We start from the raw sequence: 19,648 nt of genomic DNA on the forward strand, positions 1-19,648 counted from the left end.
CCAAGTTTAGGGACACTTGGCCAAATTTAGGGATGCCTGGCCAAGTTTAGGGATGCTCGGCCAAATTTAGGGATGCCCGGCCAAGTTTAGGGATGCTCGGCCAAGTTTAAGGGATGCTCACCCAAATTTAAGGATGCTCACCCAAATTTAAGGATGCTCACCTAAAGGGTGTAAAAGCAAGTCCACGGTGGGGACACCAAACACTGCTCCGTGGCAAGGGGACCCCAGCACCACCCAAGGCACCCCGGTGCCAAAAACCATCCCAAAACCTCCCAAATCCTCTTTCTCCCTTAAAAACCAACCGGCCGCGGGAAGAGCTCGCTGCAGCCCCAGCCGCGCCGGGGAGATGCTTGGGCTCGTTCCAGCTTCCGCCTGGAAGCCCCGCAGCCCGGCGGGGAGCCGCACATCTCCCGAAAAGGGAATGCAGAGGCAGCTGCACGGTGGAGGAAAACCCTCTCCCTGCCCTCCCCTGGTGCCACAGACGAGCGGTGTCTGAGCGATTAGTCACCGCGCGAGCGCCGAGGCTTCCCTCCTCCACAGCAAAGCCTGTCCCCCCACACAGGCAAGCCAGCTGAATGCTTAATTGGAGTTCCTCACACCTACAGGGGTATAGCCTTAAACGAAGTGACAGCGCGATCACAGCGCTGGAGTCAGACCCTGGGAGCCGCGGGTTGCTATGGAGTTTCTGGCTTCTGATTTTAAAGGAGAGAAAGGGAGAAAAAAAAAACCGCAAAAAAACACAATATGTATGTATAAAATCAATCCCGAACCTGCAGGTGCTGCCAGGGCAGCGGGGCTGCGTTGGCATCTTTGGGTCTGAACCCAAAGATGGGGATGCTCGAGACACTTGAGCCCCAAAGAGGTGGTTTCTGCCCCCCAGAGCTTGCAGGGCATCAGCAAAGCCAGGGGAAGTTTGGTACCTAAAAGCATCCCAAAAAGCAGAAGAGGTCACCTTGTGCGCCCCAGCAGAGAGGGGGTGGTGGGCAGGGAGCATCCCCCGGGACCGGGGGCTGAGGCTCTGCTCACGGATTTGTTTTGGGGCTGACACATCAGCAAAGTCCCCGGCCGTCCCTGGAGGTGGCATGGCAGGAGTTGGCAGAAAGGATTAAATTTTTCACCTGGAATTTACAGTGAGGATTTGGAGCTGATTAAGGGCAGTTTCTTGCCAGTGCCCAGCCTCCGACCCCAGCTGGGACATCTGCTCCGAGCGGTGCCCATCACCCGGGGCAGCCAGAGGCTGCTTTTGCTGGGGACAGTTTTTTATTCCCATTACGGCTTTATTCCCATTACGAACAACTTTACTTCCACAAAATACAGGCACTGCGCATGAGGGAAACAGGATATCATTTGTGGTTTCGTGAAAAAGTCAGTTTTTTTTTAAATTATGGTTGCTTCGGGTTCTATTTAAAATTTGGAAAAAAAAATATGGAAAGTTATTTCACAACGGCAGAAACGCACCGAGCTCCAAAACCAGTGACGAAACCGGTGGCTCCTCCCGTGCTGGCTTTGTATTTTTGGTTGGAAACATCCCCAAAACCACCCCAGAGGGGTGCTTTGACCAGAAAAGTGCGTGCACCGGAGGGGTTTAGCCCAGGGTGCTTCGCTGCTGTGCCAAGGGAAAGGAGGTTGTGGGGGCACCCAGCCCGTCCCCAAATCACCCCCCGTGGGCCGGCGCTGCCCCGGCACGGGAGATCCTTTAAGCCCCATTGATCCTGTCCCTGAATGCCAAAAGGGCCCTTAATCAATAAAGCTTGAACTTTTTGCCAGCCGGCTTCAAAAGATCATCTGCTTTCGGTGGCAGCCGATTAATTAGCGCGCGGCGAGCGGCTGGGGAAGGAGGTGGCCGGTAAATGCGAGCGCAATTAAATCTGTCAGCCTGCTGCCCCCCGACCCCTCTTCCCGTGCATCGATCGCTGCTTGGGAGCCATGGGGCCAGGATTGCGGTCCCAGAAATGTTTTTTTCCCCCCCGTTTTGGCCTCTTCTCCTGCTTGTTTGGCTGGAAAAACGCAACCCAAAGGGCTCCCCGTGGCCGCTCGCTCTCCCTGCTGCGCCTGAGCGAGAGCCGGAACAAGGTAGGAGAGCGAGGAAAACCCTCCGCTGGCTTCCCTTGATGAACTGAGCTAATTTCTCCCTTAATGGTTAGCTACGGAGCTGAACGCGAGGCTTTCCTCCTGCACAGCAAACCCTCTCCCACACACAGACAAATAGGCTGAATATTTAATTGGAATTCCTCACACCTACAGGGTAAAGCCTTGTCAGTAGAAATAGAGCCCATCGCCAGCTGGCATCCCCGCACGCCACCCACCTTAGCTCTTAAAAAGAAATCCCTCCCCGTCCTTCCCCCCCCGCCCCGGCCCCTCGCTCCGCACCCACGCCCCCCCCCGCCCCCCCCGCACCTTCCCCACACCCACGGGTGCTGCTGCCCCCACTCCGTGGGCACCCATGGGTGCCGCCGAGGAGCCTGCCTGTGCCCAGCACGTGCCAAGGGGAGGTTCCCTGGGGGGTTTGCACGGCTCCAGGGGATGTTTGCTTGTGATGCTCGGGGCTTTCTGAGCTCAAAACTTGATGTTGTCACCCTTGTCACCCCCTCGGTGACCCCTCGGAGATGCCGATGGCACGGCCAGGGTGGCGGTGGGGACAACAACCTTCGCCAAATCCCATGGGAGCCGCATGGTGGCTCGGATCAGAGCCACCTGTAAAGGTCATGGAGCTTCAGGATGATCCCCGAGGACCCTGCGGTGTCCCGTGGGGTGTCCCCAGGCCGGTGGCAGGGGACAGGAGCAGCAGAGGGCACTGCCGGTACGCCCCGGTGATGAAACGGGCACCACGCGTTGCCCAATGCCCTGCTGCCTGCGCAGAGAGGAGTTTGGGGGTGGGAGCAAACCCCAGAGCCCCCCCGGCCTGGAAACCACTCTCCCACCCTCCCCACGACATCCTGGGTGCTGTGGCACCCATCCCTGGGTGGGGGTGAGACCCTCAAATGTCCCAGCACTACCCCTGCCGGACCCTCTCCTGGTGCCAGGATGGACCCAGGGGACGTGGCCGTGCGCTCCTGGTGGCACCACGAGGTGCCAAACGCTGGTTGGGATTTGGGGCAGCTTGGATGGGCTTGAAACATGACGGCAAGGCAGGAATACCTGCAGGAAAGGGATGAGGGGTCCTGTTTTGGGACACGGGAGGGGAGCACCCACCTGGGCACCCTCACAAGCCGGGAGCATCACAGGGACGGCCAGGATGGTGTCAGGGAGGAGAGGGGGTGGCAGGGGTCGTCTGCTCCCCTGCAGCCCCCTCACCCTGCAAGAGTTTTGTGGGGCACAGAGCTGGCCCCAGAGCATCCCTGCTCCCTGCAGATGTGCAAGAGGAGGAGGAGGAGGAGGAGGAGGAGGAGGAAGGCAGCAGGCCAGGACCATGCAGCGAGGAGCATGCAGGGGCCATGCTCTGCCTCTCGTGGCTTTGCTGCCACCAGCAGCGGTTTGCACGGCCCCGGCTCAGCGCCTGTGAAATGCCACGAAGGCAGGAGCAGGGAGCACCAATCCCAGCACCGTCTCACCCAGCTCCAGCCCCTCAAACCCCCTAATCCCCTTTTATTTCCTGGCACAAACCCACCTCGTCTCAATCCTCCCTTCCTCCCTCTGCCTTTCCCTTTTTTTGCTCCCTTTCCAACCCTGCGTGACTGTCCCCCTGTCATCGCAGGGTTCAAAGCCCCCCTCCATCCCCTGCAGGGCCCTGCAGCTACCTGGGGTTTTCTTTCACTTTCTTGGTTGTTGGTTTTTTTTTATTATTTTTTTTTTTAAAGTTTCCCCATGTCTTTGTCTTAACGAGCCAGGTTAAATATTCCGTAATCAGTGTAATAATACACCTGGACTTGTTCGCGAGATATCTGCCTTTTGTACTGCGACAGGACATTAATAGTAATTATTCTGCTTTGTAATTGGAGCTTTAAATACTAATTCAAACAGCCAGAGGAAAACCAATTAGTGCTAATTTATCTCTATGTGTTTTGGAGAGCCTGTGTCTGTCATACTGTGAAGAAATAGGTTGGTAATTAGTACAGTTGGGTGGTAGATAGAAGTAATTATCAGATTCTTTCATGTTCTTTAAAGGAAAAAAAAATCTAAAGGCTGCCTGACTCTTCCTTTCCAAGGAAGTTTGCACCTCGAAGGAAGGCAGCGCGGGGTCCCAGCTCTCCCCGGTGCGCCTGCCCTGCGCAGGGTGCTGAGCCCAGGGGCTGTAGGGGGTGCTGAGTCCTGTGGGACCGGGGTGCTGAGCACGTGGAGGGTTGGGATCCTCAACGCACGGTGTGGGTCTGGGACGTGTCGCGGGTCTGAGCCTTGCGTCGCGGGTCTGAGCCTTGCGTCGTGGGTCTGAGCCATGCTCCGTGCCCTCAAATCCTACTCTATTTGCTTCATCCATACCCAAAGTGTTTGAGCCCAAACCTACGTACTCTACACATTTAAGGCCTCCTCTATACCTCTGTGTGTTTGAGCCATACTCCATGCATTTGAGCCAAAACCTACACACCCTGTGCGTTGGAGCCATACCCTATTCACCTGAGCCATACCCCATGCACCCTTGAGCCATACCTGCTGTGTTTGGTCCAAAATCTACAGGTTTAAACCATACCCCCTGTGTCTGAGCCAAAACCTATAGGTTTAAGCCATGCCCTCTGTGTTTGAGCCAAAACCTATAGGTTTAAGCCATGCCCCCTGTGTTTGAATTCTTCTTATGCATTTAAGCTATAGGCTCTGCATTTGAGCTGCAACCTATATACTCTGGGCTTGAGCCATACCCTATGCATCTGAGCTGGACCCTGTAAATCTGAGTGGGACCCTACAAGTCTGAGTTGGACCCTATAAATCTGAGCTGGACCCTGTAAATCTGAGCTGGACCCTATGCATCTGAGCTGGACCCTATGCATTTAAGCCATTCTCCATGCTCAAGCATCCTACTCCATCCTATGCGTCTGAGCCAGACCCTATATGTTTGAGCCGTATTCTGCACATATGATCCATACCTCTGTGTAAATCCCATGCTGTGCCCTGAGGACGGAGGACCTGTCCCCATCCCCGTCCCCATAACCCCCACCCGTCCCCTCCTGGTGCTCTGGCTGTGCTGCTCCCGCGCCGGGCCCTGCCGCACGCTGCTCTTTTTTGCTCTTATTGTATGAGGTCTCAGGGTTTTCTATGCAGGGGGGGCTTGGTTTGTGACCCCCACCCCCCTCGCTGTGCTGTTGGGACATAAATAATGCATGGAGCCTGGTTGTTCACCCTGTCAGGATGTCAGGACCAGCTGGACCAGGAGTGCAGCAGGATCTGCAGGAATTCATTAATGGCCCATTCTGTGTTTCCTTCTCTCTTTAAAAACCCAGCGGAGTTACCTTGGTAATAATAAAGTGCACGATTCCAGGAGGGAGGGAACAGATTCCTATTTTGATTAAACGGATTTCTCCTCCTCCCCTCCTTGCCCCTTTTATTCCTGCCAATTTAAAATTTTTGTTTAGGAAAAAAAAAATTATAAGCAAATGCTAATGATGGAAAAAAGCACATTTTTTTCGAGGGAGGGGAGAAAATGCCATTGGAAGTCTTCTATGCGAAGAGATGCCGGGGGGCACAATATATCAAAGAAAATATAATACACCCAGGTTAAAACTAATGATTGCTGTATAATTAGATGTGAACCATTGTGCTATAAATGTGTATTCTTCAGCGTGCTGTGATTTTACAGTAAAAGAGAGAGAGAGAGAGTGAGCGCGAGAGAGAGCGCACAAGAGAAAGAAAGACAGAAAAACACAGAACCCAGCAACATACTATAAAAAGCACTCTGTTGACTTTTCTGCTGTTTAGTATTCCTTGCCCGTACTCCCCCGGGAGTATGTAATTAGTGCTTTATGAAGAGTGCATTTAAAGCAGTTTAATATTCACCTCATTCAGTCTGAAACAATGTGATCAGTGCTTAGACAAATCACTGCTCCTTACTGACATCCTCTGTCAGTACATTACCTCTGAAAAGACCTTTCAAGAGGCTTGGATGTTAATTAGTTGTCTATCATGTATAAACAGAGCAGTGAGCAGAAGGGCTGCACCAGGCCAAAGACACAGAGGGAAATACTGGAAATACTTTTCCTTTTTTTTTTTTTTCCTTCTCCCCTCCCCTTTTAATGAAAATTCCTGGCTTTGTCGTCCCCCGCTCCCCGGTTTGCTGGCTCCTCGCGGAGTTTTGCGTGGCCTGGAGGGGAGCCTGGGTGTCCCCACTGCTGGGTGCCCTCCTGGGGATCTGACCCAGCCTGGCCCCGGGCCCTTTGCTGCCCTGGTTCCACAGGAGGGCACTGCCCAAACTCGGCTGGTCCATGTGGGCTGGCACGTGCTGGGCTTGCCCTCTGCCCCACCAGGGTGAGCATCCCATTCCGCATCCCATCCTGCATCCCTGTGCTGCATCCCAGCCCTACATCCCAGCCAGCTTCCCGTCCTGCATCCCAACCCTGCATCCCCGTGCTACATCCCAGCCAGCATCCCATCCTGCATCCCAGCCCTACATCCCAGCCAGCATCCCGTGCTGCACCCCATCCTGCGTCCCAACCCTGCATCCTCGTCCTACATCCCATCCAGCATCCCATCCTGCATCCCAATCCCGCATCCCAACCCAACATCCCATCCATGCATCTCAGCCTTGCACCCCAACCTTACATCCTGACCCTACACCTTAATCCTGCACCCCAGCCCTACATATTAGTGCTACATTCCAACCCCGCATCCTGTCCCTGCATCCCCGTGCTCCATCCCAATCCTCACCCCGACCCTACATCCTGTCCCTGCATCCCCACGCTCCATCCCAATCCTCACCCCGGCCCTACATCCTGTCCCTGCATCCCAGTGCTACATCCCAATTCTCATCCCGGCCCTACATCCTCTCTCTGCATCCCTGTGCTACATACCCTTGCATCCTGCCCTCGCCTCCCATCCTGCACCCCGGTGCTCCATCCCATCCCCGTGTCCTGGTCCTGCATCCCACAGGTGCCATCCCAAGCAGAAGGGATACACAGCTGAATTCCCCTTCTCTGCCGAGCCCTCTGGTGTCGATCCCTTTGTAAGCCACCATATTTCATCAAATCCCCCAAAACAGCACCAGGAAATGCCCCTGGCTAAGCACAGCCCCCCGGTCCATCACGGCAGCAACTCGCTACATTTAGGGACGGTGACACCAGGACATGGGCACGGCGATGCTGTGGGGATGGGGCTGGGACCGGGCACCCAGCGGCACTGGGAGGTGCCTCGGCGGCAGCCCTGACACCAGTTCAGTGACTGAGCATGCTGAGCGAGCGCTTCTGCACCTATAAAATGTGGTTACTGACACCCACCCACTTTCCTAGCATGCTTCGGGATGAATGGATGGAAAATACTATAGGAGAACCAAGGGTTGTTATTTACAATGGAGTTTCGCTTGGCACAGCGGCTTCACCCGGTGCAAATACATCTCGGTGGAAGGGATGCCCTGGCCAGCAGAGCCATGCTCTGCAGGACTGAGCTACAGGCTCCCCATTGTGTCCCGTTTAGGGTGCCAAGGGTCACCCCATCAAAGGGATGTGCCGAGGGTCCCCCCGTCAAAGGGACGTGCCGAGGGTCCCCCCAGGCCGCCTCCCCAAACCTCCCCAGCCGCCTCGCCGCCAAGTCCACGCCCTCCGGCTCGGGGTTTTTCCCCCTTTCTCTCCCTTTTCCAACAGCTTCCCCGGCTCTCTTAGTCACGAAGGTGAGGCGCTGACGGAGACACAGACATCAAAAACAAGAGGTGATGAAACGCCGGGAATAATTAAGTTGCACTAAATCACCGGGCCCAGGTGGCATGCTGCCAGTGCGCTGGGGAAACTGGAGCACGAACAGCAGAGTTATTATTAATAATCACCAGCGCAGTCGTGAACAACAACCTATTTTGTACGTCTCTGTACCAAAGGAGTGGGAAGCACGCAGCCGGGACGGGGGAGGACGGTCACCGGCTGGGGGCAGAGCAGGGGACAGGACCCCCTCATCTCGTTCCTGCTTGGTTCCAGTGGCACCGGGCTTCCTAAAGCTTTGCACGGGGGAAAGGGGCTTGGTTTGGGGCTGGAAGCAGCGCTGGGGCTCCTTGAGGATGCTCCATCCCACAGCAGCATCCTTCTACTGCAGTGAGGTCCCCAAAATCAGATTTGGGGAGGGGATGTGCTTGGCCAGGCTCCCCAACACCTTATCCAGGTGCTTTCTGTTTGATGGGACTTGGCTGCTGCTTTGGGTGAGAGCTGGCCACCAGCTGAGGCTGGACCCATGGGGTCCCAACTCCTCATTGCTTCATTTGGGTCGGCGTTGCCTTGGTGTGGCCACATTTTGGGGGAAAAGCCGTTGTTTTCCTCATTTTGTGCACCAGGCGCGGGTGTGAATTCAGCAGAGATTGAGACCATGGGAACCCCGCTGCGGGTGGAGACAGAGGGGCCGGCACCCGGCTCCGTCCTCCATCCATGGAGCAGCCCCCACGGAGCTCCGGGTCCGTCCCTGGGCCACCATCCATCCCCGTGCCGCCGGCAGCCCCGAGCCTGAGCAAGTCGGCTCCCGCCGCGCATCCCCGCGCCTTGCGCAAGGGCGGCTTTATCCGCCTGCCATCGGGGCCCGTCCTCGCTGCAAGAGGAGCTGCCTGTTCCCGCTGCGTGGGTGGGTGAGCCCGCTCGCCCCGGGCCGGGCATTGCACAGCCCCTGCTCCTCCGCCTGGCCCTGCTCGCAGCCTGTTTGCAGGCTGCAATTCCTCGCCGTGCAACGTCCCGATCTTGGCTGATAGCGGGGCAGCGCGCAGCCCTGGGTGTGCAGGGGGTTGGGATGTGTTTTCCGTGCATCCCGCTGGGCTTTCGCCCTTCAAATCTCTTGGGGAAGCGTGTTTTGCTGCTCTGCTGCCTCTGTTCCCCTCTGGGTCTGCGCAGGTTTTGTAAGACCCCCAGCACCATCAGTGCAAGGGATGCTGCATCTCCCAGTACCACTGCGGAAAGAAAAGGGACCTTAGCGCAAAGACCGTGCTGAACTGATGGCTGCGTGTTACAAGGCAGGGAAAGACTCAATTTAGGGTCATCTTGTGCTCCTTTTGAGGCTCTTCGTAGGGTTTAGGTTTGGTTGGAAACACGGTGGGACTCAGCTCTCACCGCTGTTCCCACCTGCCCATGTTTCGTCAGGGCACCCAGCCCCTGGCCAAAATCCTCCCTGCCGGGGGGAAACCGGCCCGTGTCGAAATTTCTCTGAGCTGTAAATCTCCAGCGGTTGTAAAACCTCTAAGCCTCCGTCTGCAACGCGGCAGGTAAACCTTTAATTCCCTGACAATGCCGAGCTAACTCCCAGTTAAATCCTTAATTCCTGCACACCGTAGCCCCACGAATTCGGCGCTCGGCAGCCCGGGAGCGATCAGCTCTTGCCGTGGCCTTGCACACGGGATGCAGCATCCGTGCATTTTGTGGGGCATGGCCACGTGCTGGGGTCCTGAGCTGCTTGACACATGCGTGGGCGAAGCAGAACAAGACCAGGGTCCCAGCAAACCTGGGTCAGACTCGGGTGCTTTTATTCAGGTGCCGAGCAGGCGGCAGCGAGGGGCAGAGAGCGGCCACGGGGCCACCGAGCGAGCCGCCGGGTTTCGGGGCTCAGCAGCGCGATGATGACAGAGCTGGAGATTGCTCCACGCGTTGTACAACGCGGGTCCCAGCCGCTGGGAGAACGCTTTCCCAACCTGGCGAAACCTGTATGGAAAGACCACCCTTTCTTGGGCAACTTTCCTGACTCAAGATCCCACCCTGAGTCTCCTGGAGACGGAGCTCTGCTGCCTCTTACAACACATCCCCATCCAAACTGGTTTCCCCACAAATCCCTCTTCCAGGGATTTATTTATTTTATTTATTTTTTTTTTTTTGGGTGCTCGGGATGATGTGCACCACCCTGCCTTTCCTTGGCATCACGCAGAGGTTAACCAAAAATCATGGGTTTTATAGGAAAGACTTTCCCTGAGCGGCTTCTCCAGACTGGGGGACCAGGACGAAGCCCCGCTGAGATGCCGCAGCACCAGGGGATGCTCGGCTTTCCCCTACATCAGCAACCCAAATCCTTTCCAACGGGGCCAGAGCCACGTCCGGGCTGGGCGAAGGGGCCAGCCAGAGCTTTCCCCGTGCCGGCAGCTGTAGGGTTACGGGCGCCTTCCCCGCGGGCTGCAGCCCCATCTGCACGGCTGCTGCATTTCACAACGCGGGGCTGGAGTTTTACTACAAGTTTCAGACAATGAAGGTGTGTCTGCGCTCAGTGCCTGGCTTGCCCATGGTGTAGGCGTCGGGTTCAGCGCCGTCTTGTCAACACTTGAATATGTTGAGCATCACTCACGGGGCATTCTGTAAGAAAGCTATTAAGTTAATTACCCAGGCTCGCTCGGTGTGTGTGCGTGCGCACCTCGGCTGTGAAAAAATGTGGCTTTCTTCGTTGCAAGACGCTTCTGATGCAAGGCACGGGGTGATGACATCTCGTCTGTGCTGTAACTGATACAGCTGCGAGCGCGGGGCCTCGGAGCCAGCGGCAGGGATCCGACCCAGGCTGCTCACCCCAAACACCCGGACCCGATTAACACCCCTCGTATGGGCTGGGGGCCAGCCCCCCACCCTCTCCTCTCCCTCGGTCCCTGTTGACAAACAGCCACAGGGAGACTCGCCCCCGATTTCCCCCAGCTCCCCAGTGTGGGTTTTGGGGAGGATCAGGGGGCTTTGCCCAAACGGCCCCCGGCGCTCGCACGCGCCCCAGGTGGGGCGGCCGGGCCCCCTCCTTCCGCGCCCTGCGTGCGCCCCGAGCGCCCCGTGGGATCCGGGATCCAGGATCCGGTGGACTTTTATGGAAAAAAGGGAAGTCCGTGGCACCGGAGCATCTTGGCAGCCTTGCTGCAGCCGGATAACCGCAGCGCGTTTAACCCCTCGTCCTCGGGACGGGGCAGCCCCGATGATGCCAGCGGGGGTCCCACATGCCCAGATCCCAACATCCCGACCCCAGGGACCACAGGATGCTCGGCAGCAGAAATGACTGGAAAATCGTGTGCCTGGCTGGTTCTCATCACCTAAATCAACCCGGAGAGCTCATGGACATCCCAAAGCTCTCCTCCTTCAAGGATCCCCCCTCCCTGCAAAAATACAAAGTAACAGGCAGGGGGGGAAGCGCTCCAATTTGAGACGTTTCCTGTCCAAATTCACCACGTCCCTGGGGGGGGACCGTGCCGGACTCTCCTCCTGCAGGCTGCCAAGTCTCTGCTGTCAGGAAGCGGCTGCGAGGCCGAGCCCGCGGCACCCGGATGCGCCGCCGGGGCCAAAGCCGCTCGCTCCTGGGTTTTCGTCACCAGCTGCGAAGGGGGGGGACTTTTTGACCAGCGGAAGGGGAAGGGAAAAAAAAAAAAAAAAGAAAGAAAGAAAGAAAGAAAGAAAGAAAAAGTAAAACCCCAGCCCCACGCTCCTTCCCCCGCGCTCCCATCAGATTAGGGATGCCGAAATAGCCAAGTTGGCCCAGAGCGGTTGCAGGGCTGGCACGCGCGGGCTTTGATCCGCCCCCGTGCGCGGGAAGGTGCCGGGCTGGGGATCAGACGGCCGGGGCAGGAGGAATTTGCAGGGGAGGTTTTTGGGGCACGCGGGGCCGCGTTCGCCCCCTGCCCCGGGGCAGCATCCCCGGAGCGTCGCGCCTCCAAAGGCACCGCCAGGAGTTGTGGTCGTGCCAGCGTCACCCCCAAAATTCGGGTCCCCTTGTGCCAAAAAGGAATTTTTGTGCCTCCCGAGCGCCTGTGCGGGTGGAGGAGCGGGACACGCGTGGGACATGGAGGCACACGTGCCCGCAGACGTGCTCAGCGCTGTTTCCTGCTGCTTGGATGGTGGCTGGGAACGTGCTGGCGCTTTGCAAACCCCGATGCAAATACCTCCCCGTCCCCACAGGCGCATCCTCCAACCATCCCACCCCAGGGCAGGGTGTCGGTGCAGGCTTTGCTCTGCTGCGCTCAGAACCGGGCTCCGGTCCTTTAAATGCCTGAATTAGGCAAAATTTGGTGTTTCTCCAAGAATTCTCCGGAAATCTGCTGCTGGAAAAGCAAGCTAATCTTAAAGCTACACGCATTCAGGGAGCACAAGTTTTCCACTTTTGAGAACAGCAGAGGCTTGGGATGGAAAAGACCTTTCCAGCTCTCCGCAGGCCTTTTTTTTCTGGCCAGTTTGAGCTTGTTCCCTGCTTTGAAATCTTGGGGGCTTTGCTTTTGGCTCTTCTATCTCTCCGTCCTCACCACAGCACACCTTCCCCTGGAGTTCGGCAGCGCTTTGATGGTGCCCCAGCCCTCCCAAGAGCCCTGTGGAGCATTGCAGGTGTGCAACCCCCAGAAAATGGGTGCTGCAAGCAGAGTGAGGGCAAAACCCACCCAAGTCCCCCCCCCTTGGTCACCCGGCACCCTAAGGGACAGCCAGGCCGGAGTGTCGGGGTGCCAGATCCACCAGGAGCTCGCTGGTAATTGCAACACCCAGAGACAAAGCCCGGGCAGATGCGAGCTGGGGTTGCTACCAACATGGTCTTGTCATTGGTGATGGCTTCCATCATTTCTTATCCTGCTTTTCACCCAGCTCGTGGCGGTTGCGACAGCGTTCAGGGTCCTTTGGGGTTCCAGGTCCCAGCGTGTGCAGCTGCTGCCCGTGGGGAAAAGCCAGAGCAGGCTGCAATCGGAGCATCGGAGCGCCTTCCTTAAGCTGATTTAAACCACCCTTTTATTCAACTGGGGCAATTTTCTTGCTTAAGCGAACCCTGACACTTATCCGCCAGGGTCCCAGGGGAGAAGGTGCGGCGGGGAGGCTCTCGTGGTGCCGTGGCACGGCAGCAGCTTCCAGTCCCCAGCCCATCGCTCCGTCCCCGCGTCCCGCAGCACCCACCCCGCCTCTGTAACAGCCCGGTGTTTTCGCCCCCCTTCCTTTTTCGACAGAAATGTTTTGGCTGAAGTTTCAAAACCACCCGAGTGTCATCATTGCCTCCGCCCCGCTGGCGTGGACCCCTAACCTAGATAGCTAACGAAAGAGGCAGATAGGCAAATCGCGTGTGCCAGCAACGCCTAAGCCAGGCAGGTGTCGTCGCCGGCTGGAAATCCACCCAGCAGAGCCTCCCTCGCTTGGAACAGGGCGGCCTGGTGCTGGGAATTCTGTCCTGGTGCTGGGAATTTTGTCCTGGTGCTGGGAATTTTGTCCCTTGTCTTCCAGGAGGGAGGCACGCCGAGCCGAGCGGCACGGGTTGTTCAGTGCAGAGCTTTGTCTCTGCTGCTTTCGTGCTCCTAGATTAAAAAATTTTGCAAAGAGCCAAACACCGAGGTGATTTATGTTTATTTTGCTTACTTAATAACCCTATAGCATGTCCTTCCCTGGGGCATTAGGGTGTAACAGGCGAGCATTAATTTAAATTACAACCATGCCTGATATTTATTTTTCAATATATTTTTATGGTGGCCTTCCCCATTTATAGCGATCGAGAAAAAAATAAAGCAGGGCCACGCCGAGCAGTAATCGCTGCCTAATGATCCCAAAAGCTATTGGGGTAAATTCTTGGGGGTGCTGACCCCACAAAGCTACAGGGATGCTGTCTGGTGACGTGTCCCCTCGAACTGTCCCTCTAAGAAAACGGTGTCATGGCATGGTTCTGGGGTAAAAACAGATGGTTTTGGGGCTTGTACAGCATCAAGCAGGTGCACATGGTGGTTGTGCAGCACCGAGCTGCCCAGATTTGGGTTTTCCTCACCATCCTCGCCTTCATGCGGCGAGGAGCATCAGGTCCATCTCCTGCCCTCTGCACGCACGAAAAGCGAAGCAGGGAGCGGTTAGGAGCCGGAGGCACAGTGGGATTCATGTGAAAGCAACCCAAAATGTGAATGGGACCTGGGATGGGAAACACTTAGGTGTGGGAGTGCCGGGAGCTCGCTGGGCTCTGCTCTTCTCCTTCATGGATGTCCTCGATGGGTGAGGGTTTCTCTTCCATGCTCTCCATTAGAAAGCTCGGAGCAGGATGAGTCCGAGCATTTCTGGGGGCTGGGATGAGAGCGACCCCACCCTGCTTGTGTTGGGGTCAGCAGGGATCGTGCACCAGGAAAAACCCCAAACGGGGCAGGTTTCCGTGCAGGGACGTGGTGAGACTGATCCACACCAGGCTCCGGTTATCACTGCATTTTCTACCGCTGCTCCCAAGCCTCTGGTCTGCTAGCAGGAGGCTGGATTCGCCACCCGGGTGGCTCTGCCCTTCCCTCGCTGCTCCCCCGTGCTCCCGAGAGCCAATTCATCAATCCCGACCTCATTACGAAGATCACAGGAAGGCAGAACAACAAATCTGGGCTCCTGGCTGTGCCGGCTTTGAAGCCGCCGTGTCCCCCGCAAGTGAGCAGCGCAGGAGGCGCCCTGCTTGTTTGGGGATTAAATTCCCCACTTGGCTAATTGTCGGTTAATGAGAGCAGCACAGCCGGCACCCCCGTGGGATGTGGCCCCCCCGGCACCCAGCTGAGCCCCTCACCCCCGCCCCGGTGTCCCCGAGGTCCCCAAGGCCCCCGGGGTGCGCTCTGGGGCAGCCGGGAGCGCCCCAGCTGTGCTGCTCAGCCCCGGGTCCCATCCGTCCCATCCCAGCCCCGCTCTGGTGCTCAGCCCCGGGTCCCATCCGTCATCTGTTTGTGCTGGTCCCCTGCCAGCGATTGTGCCGATTCCCACACCCACTTTCCATAACCCTCCGTCCTCGCCCGGGCGAATCGCTGGCGCGCTCGCCACCCAGCCCTTTCCCCTCCTCTCCGATGGGATCAGACACGTTCGGGAGAGGGGGAAGAAAGGGAAGAAAAAAAAAAAAAAAAAAGAGATCAAGAGGAAAACAAAATGTGACTCACTGCCTCCTTAATTTGTATTTATTTATCCCCTCCGCCCTGTGCTTCGGCGTGCAGCAGGCAGCACCGAGGGCCGGCCCGGGGAGGCTCAGTGCATTGCCTCCAAGGGTGCTGGGAATGGGGGGGAAGCATTTTCACCACCCTATTGAGCAAGGAAAAGGGGCCAGAGGGGAGCTGCTGGCACAGAAATTCTGTGGCACCGATTTTTGAGGCTGTCCGTGTGGGGCAGGCTTCCCAGAGCAGCTCGGCACCGCGTGGCACGGACGAGCGGGTGGAAATATCCCTGTCCCTGTCGGGGGGGAAAGAGAGAAAGAAAAAGCTCAAATGGTGTCATTAGGAACTGCTAATGCTCTCATAAAAGGGCATTAATAAAGCCGGCAGCTCAGCAGCATCCATTAGCTCGGCTCGTGGCGGGGATCTTCGGCGGGGAGGCTTCGCGCCGACCCCGCCAGCCTCTCCTGCGGCTCAGGGCAGCCCCCTGCCAACGTGCCCCCTTGCCTTTAAAATAGCTGTTTACTGTACATATATATATATATATATATATAAAAAAGGCAGGGTTTACAGTGCTTGTCCCTACTTTCTCCCGCCCGCCCTCTTCCTGTTCTCTCCTCTTAAAAGGAGCTTTATCCTTTGACTCTCCCACCCCCGGGGCTAGCGAGAACCCACTGCGTCTCGGGGCGAGCAGGAACCCACATTAGCAGGCAGGGAAACAGGGAGGAGGCCCGGCCTCTCCCGATAAGCCCTCGGCAAAGCCAGGAATAGCAGCGAGGTCCCCGCACGGGAGCAGCCCTACCCGGCACAGAAAAACCCTCAGCCTTTGCCTTTGAAGAAGAGGGGGGAGCTGGCGACGCGCCCGGCTCGGTTTTGGGGCGCGCTGCTCGGGTTTTGGGGCACTCGCACGTCTGGGAAGGGAGAGCAGCCGGAGGAGCCCCCTGCACGCCCCGGGTGCTTCTCTCCCGGCACCCAAGGGACCCAGCGCTGCCCAAAACCATCGTCAGCGTCGCTGGGATATTTTCGGCTCTGGCTGCCGAGATGCCGAGCGAGGGCCAGGGACCGAGCGCGTTTGGCTTCCAGGTGAACCTTTGCCGTGCCACACGCAGCTCAGCGGCCCCGCAGCAGTGACTCAGTGAAAAGCAGCCGTGGAGAAGGGCAAAGCTTTGATCCCAAAACGCCGGGGAGCCAGCCATGTTCCCCACGTGCACTTTTGCTTGCAGTTATCTGATGCATCTTTTTTTTTTTTTATGATTATTATTTTTTTTTTTTTCTTCTGGGTAATAACTCCCAGGGCAGGTTGGGACGGAGGAGCCCTGGCAGCGGCGTGTGTGTGGGCAGGACTGGAATAACGGGTGCAGTCAGACGAGGATTTACGAGCGCTGGCAGCGGCGCTGGGAGGTGGGGGCCAGCTGGGAATGGCAGTGGGTGCAGCAGGTCAGGGGTGAGGCGGCTCAGCAGGGGCAGGATGCGGCCGACGTGGCTCCCTTCCCATTAATCCAGACCCCTCGGCCACCCTGCATCACCCCCTCCCCAAATAACCTTCCCCTCGCACCCTGTCGAGGATGCTCGACAGGAGAGGTTCGCTTGCTGATGGGCTTTGTGAGCAAAACGCTTGAAATTTCCCCAAATAAAGCCCTGGGATGAGGTGGGTGCAGCCAGGGGGGCGCAGGAGGGCTTCGTCCCCCCACGTCCTCCTCCTGGGGGGTCGGAAGCACTTCACCTCCCTCCTCGTGTCGTTCCAGGGCACGGACCTGAGGACGGGGGACCTCAAAGGCCGCGTGCTGACGGGTGAGTGGGATGGGGTCTGCTGTCACCTGGGGTGGGCACAGCCAGGGGGACACACCGGTGCCAGCCCCGCTCTCCTGGGGATGGTTTGGATAAGCCGAGGAGCTGCAGGTGTTGGGTACCACTCACCATGGGACTCGGGGCAGCGACGGAGAGCCCCAGAGGATGGAGAGCATCCCAGAGGGCTCACGGTGGTGATGGGGGAGAGCTTCACCTCCTCACCAAGCCACAAGAGGTGGTGGCTTTGCTGGGGGTGCCCAGTGGGGACAGGCACAGCGGGACACAAGGCGCAAGCATGAGGGGGCCTGCAGAGCGCAGCCGAGCTGTGGTTAGCTGGGGGCTGGCTGAAACAGGAGCCACCTCTTTAGGGTTTGTTTTTTTTAGCGGCAAAAGTGGTTAAAAAACTCCCCAGCTGCTGGAAGAGCTCCAAACCAGTGAAAAAAATAAAAATTTAAAAAAGGGGGGGGGGAGGGGGCGATCAAAAAGAAAAACCCCAGATAAAAGCAGGTGAATCCCAACAACGTCTGTGATGTTGCACGAACAAAGACTTTCGGTTCAACACGGGCCAGATGCAGCAATGCAGCTCACACCCCAACAGGCCATATCCCAGGGGGGTCACAGCACGGGGGTGTGGGGAGAGGGGCCAGGAGGAGCTCAGCCTCTTGTCCACCCTCATCACATCCTCCGTGCGCCCTCAGCCTCTGATCCAATGGAGGGGACAGCGGCTGGTGCCAACGTACCACCTCCACATCTGGGCAGCTGCGCGCTCTGGCTCCCATTTGGGATGTGTTAGGGGTTGTGAAGGGGACTTGCTCCCATGCAAAGCGAGCGGACAACCCCAGCCTCCCTCACCTCAACCCCAACAGCATCCTCCTGTAGCCAAAACCTGCTGCAAGAGGACTTCAAGAGCCGGCCCCATCGAGCTGACGTGGGGCTGGCGACCACCCGGGTCCCCCAGCCCCATGGGGCAAATCTGAGCTCTCCCCCCGGCCCCTGATGGGACACGCAGGATGGGTGCTGGTCACATTGGGGTTTGGGGGGGCTCACAGCCTTGAAGGGGGTGGTGGCCCAGCTCAGCACCAAGCTCATCTGTTTGCTTTCGCATCCCCAGACTACGTGCGCCCCACGCCCCCGCCTCGCAGCGGGTACCACCGCTACCAGCTCCGCCTGTACGAGCAGCCGGCCGGCCAGCACATCGCCCTGGGCCCCGAGGAGCTGCTCTCTCTGGGTAAGGAGCAAATCGTGCCCCCGGGGGCCCCGCTTCAGGTGCTGCCTTCAGGATTTTTGTCCCTAACACCGTGTGCTTGGGTGTGCCCGGGGTGCTGGGGATGCTCGTGTTCGGTGCGCTCTGAGCAGTGGGATGAAGCTGGGGTGGGATGTCCTTGTGGGGTGGCAGGAATGCTTGGCAAGGCATCTGGAAATCACCTGGCTAGCGGGATCGGAAGCAGGGGGAGGTCTTGGCAGCTGTGAAATCGGGGCGCATCCTCCCCAGCACATCCCCGAGCTGCTGGAGTTTCGTCACCGCCGGAGCGCACAGATAGGGATCAGAACCGGAGAGGTTTAGCAAGGGATTGCTCAAAGGGCCCTGACACAACGCCTGCCAACTCCCAGCTGCTGCGGAGCAAGGACACGTCCTGAAATGGTGCACGGCAAGGATGGGGACAAGGGGGTAAAAGAGGTGATTCTTGTGCCTTGGGACACGATGGTGCCACGTCCTCCTCTGCTTCACCCTACAGCTTGTGGTGGTCCACGGGATGCCCAACATAGGCACGGAGCCGTGCTGCAAACCACAAACCAGCGGCTCCTTCCCCAAAGTGCGCGACCAGAGCCATCACTCGAGCACGGGGCACTGCGGCTCACAAGGGCCCCACAAGGGAAATGTCAAAACTTTCCCACCCAGGACCACTCGAGCAGTTCCATAGGCAGGGCAGGTCGGTGCACCAGCCTCGTGTACCCCTGTGCTGCCTTAAGCAGGTCCTGGAGGAGACCCCAAAAATCCACCTGGTGTGGGGCCGTGTCTAGCGGAGGCTGCTGCTGCCTGGGTTTATTTCTGCCCCTCGGTTCATTTTCCTGACTCATTAACTCTGCTCCTTAATGACATGCACTGAAGGCACCCCGTTGCCAGCGGAGCGGTCGGAGGAGCTGGCTCTGCCCCGCTCACCCTGGCCACACACCCACGTCCCCACCACAGGGTGCTGGGGCTGGGACACCCATGAATACACCGGAGGAGGTTTGTGCTGCAGCACCTGATGTGTGAGCGTCGCAGTTTGTCAGCCAGCTGTGGCTCTCTGCAGCCGGTCAGCTCAGCAGCTGGCCGAAGGTTATCCTCATCCTCTTCGCTGCTGCGCCACCGGCGTGGCCACTCCGGTGCGCTCAGCTGGACCGACCCCAATACCCTCTGGCAGCCCATCCTAGAGCTTGGGCACACAGAGAGCAGGGCTGGAGTCCAAAAAGAGCCAGCACAGGACTGGGTTTTGGTGTCTCGAGGGTTTTAACTACATCCATCCCCAGGGATGCGGAGGAATGAACACTGATTTAGCCACCTGCGCGGCGGCTCTCGCGCGGCGGCGTGGAGGCAGCACCTTGGGGAGAAGTGCGAGCACCTTTGGGTGCACGTGAAAATAAGGAGGGAGGGCCTGATCCTGGCAGGCTGTGGCCAAGATGCTCAACAAGCTCCTCTGCTGCTCCGCCTTGGTCCTCTCCTTCGGTACCCGTGGTATGCGGTGCCCGGGTTCTCCGGTTGGGAGACGCTGCCGGCACAGCTCGCAGCCTGGCTCTGGGCTTTCCATCTCGCTCGGCCTTAGGGCAGCCCCTCTTGTTGCTTTACTTGGGCCCTGATTCCCCTTTTGTCGCTTTATTTGGGTCCTGAGTCAGGTGGCAGCACCACCTCCAGCGAAGATGGTGGCACCCATGGTCACCACGGCACCACCCCAGGGACGGAGAGGTGTCCAAAACCGGCACACGCAGCGGGCGCAG

At 58.0% G+C, this 19,648-nt stretch overlaps 1 protein-coding gene across 7 annotated transcripts in view; it reads left to right on the forward strand.

Annotated features, from left to right (window-relative positions):
• The window catches only part of PEBP4 (phosphatidylethanolamine binding protein 4), a 63,374-nt gene that overhangs the window by 39,027 nt on the left and 4,699 nt on the right, over positions 1–19,648 (forward strand). For all 7 annotated transcript variants that reach the window (XM_040538413.1, XM_040538414.1, XM_040538415.1 and 4 more), the window contains 2 exons: positions 16,630–16,675; positions 17,784–17,900. In XM_040538413.1, the coding sequence (XP_040394347.1) occupies positions 16,630–16,675; positions 17,784–17,900 (163 nt within the window). The remainder of the gene's footprint in view (positions 1–16,629; positions 16,676–17,783; positions 17,901–19,648) is intronic.

The sequence above is a fragment of the Cygnus olor genome, chromosome 27 (genome assembly GCF_009769625.2).
Source record: "Cygnus olor isolate bCygOlo1 chromosome 27, bCygOlo1.pri.v2, whole genome shotgun sequence".
Classification (NCBI taxonomy): Eukaryota; Metazoa; Chordata; class Aves; order Anseriformes; family Anatidae; genus Cygnus; species Cygnus olor.